A 1,824-nucleotide genomic window follows, 5' to 3' on the forward strand; every position below is an offset into this window, starting at 1 on the left:
ACTAGCTATGTGTATNAGCTTTTCAAAATCAAAATTTGACATCTAGTTCTTCTGCAATTCAACAAAAATTGTTCTCATGCTAACATTGTCCAGTGCCAATGTGCCAATGATGCCATAACATTAGCAATACCATTGTGGTAATTTCCATCGATATTTCTATATTTACTTGCAGACAAAGCCAATGTCCATTTACATTTTGAAAAGTGATACAGATAAAGCTTTTTTGGCTAAGTTTGAAATACATTTTCATACCTGTTCTTCTACTTGACTAGAGGAGCCAGTTGTTCCACAACCAAATAATTCTCGACGTAATAAATTACCATCATATTCTAAAAATGTTAAATACATATTCCTAAAAAATTCTACATGTTTATTCTTGACTTTCATCTTTCTGGGAGAATTCCAATGAATAATCTGAAAAATACCAAAAAGAATTTGCATATAAAAACAGAAATGTTATATCAAGCGGAATTGGGCATTGGTTCAAATGAATGACTGCTAAAGAAAAATCATTCAATACTTATAATTCTGCTTAGCATATCATTACTGCCTTGTACATTCCACTGACATGGTAGCTTTAATACAGAGCTACAGAACTTACCTTTAAATCTGATACCTCACTATAAAAATATTCTGATCTAGTTTTAAACATGGTAGCTTTAATACAGAGCTACAGAACTTACCTTTAAATCTGATACCTCACTATAAAAATGTTCTGATCTAGTTTTAAACATGGTAGCTTTAATACAGAGCTACAGAACTTACCTTTAAATCTGATACCTCACTATAAAAATGTTCTGATCTAGTTTTAAACATGGTAGCTTTAATACAGAGCTACAGAAATTACCTTTAAATCTGATACCTCACTATAAAATTATTCTGATCTAGTTTTAAACATGGTAGCTTTAATACAGAGCTACAGAACTTACCTTTAAATCTGATACCTCACTATAAAAATGTTCTGATCTAGTTTTAAACATGGTAGCTTTAATACTGAGCTACAGAACTTATCTTTAAATCTGATACCTCACTATAACAATATTCTGATCTAGTTTCTAACATGGTAGCTTTAATACAGAGCTACAGAACTTACCTTTAAATCTGATACCTCACTATAACAATATTCTGATCTAGTTTCTAATATGGTAGCTTTAATACAGAGCTACAGAACTTATCTTTAAATCTGATACCTCACTATAACAATATTCTGATCTAGTTTGTAACATGGTAGCTTTAATACAGAGCTACATAACTTACCTTTAAATCTGATACCTCACTATAACAATATTCTGATCTAGTTTCTAACATGGTAGCTTTAATGCAGAGCTACAGAACTTACCTTTAAATCTGATACCTCACTATAACAATATTCTGATCTAGTTTCTAACATGGTAGCTTTAATACAGAGCTGCAGAACTTACCTTTAAATCTGATACCTCACTGTAACAATATTCCGATCTAGTTTCTAACATGGTAGCTTTAATACAGAGCTACAGAACTTACCTTTAAATCTGATACCTCACTGTAACAATATTCCGATCTAGTTTCTAACATGGTAGCTTTAATACAGAGCTACAGAACTTACCTTTAAATCTGATACCTCACTATAAAAATATTCTGATCTAGTTTCTAACATGGTAGCTTTAATACAGAGCTACAGAAATTACCTTTAAATTTGATACCTCACTATAAAAATATTCTGATCCAGTTTCTAACATGGTAGCTTTAATACAGAGCTACAGAAATTACCTTTAAATCTGATACCTCACTATAACAATATTCTGATCTAGTTTCTAATATGGTAGCTTTAATACAGAGCTACAG

General features: G+C 31.0%; 1 protein-coding gene across 1 annotated transcript; it reads right to left on the reverse strand.

Annotated features, from left to right (window-relative positions):
* Positions 1 to 252: 252 nt before the first annotated feature.
* On the reverse strand, positions 253 to 1,718 carry LOTGIDRAFT_176905 (hypothetical protein; the record flags this gene model as incomplete). The annotated part of the gene is made up of 8 exons (XM_009064454.1): positions 253 to 414; positions 602 to 670; positions 766 to 834; positions 930 to 998; positions 1,094 to 1,162; positions 1,340 to 1,408; positions 1,504 to 1,572; positions 1,668 to 1,718. Coding segments are annotated over 8 exons (627 nt in total), but the record flags the coding sequence as incomplete, so codon positions are not given.
* Positions 1,719 to 1,824: the final 106 nt, after the last annotated feature.

This window comes from Lottia gigantea (genome assembly GCF_000327385.1).
Source record: "Lottia gigantea unplaced genomic scaffold LOTGIsca_6219, whole genome shotgun sequence".
NCBI lineage: Eukaryota > Metazoa > Mollusca > Gastropoda > Lottiidae > Lottia > Lottia gigantea.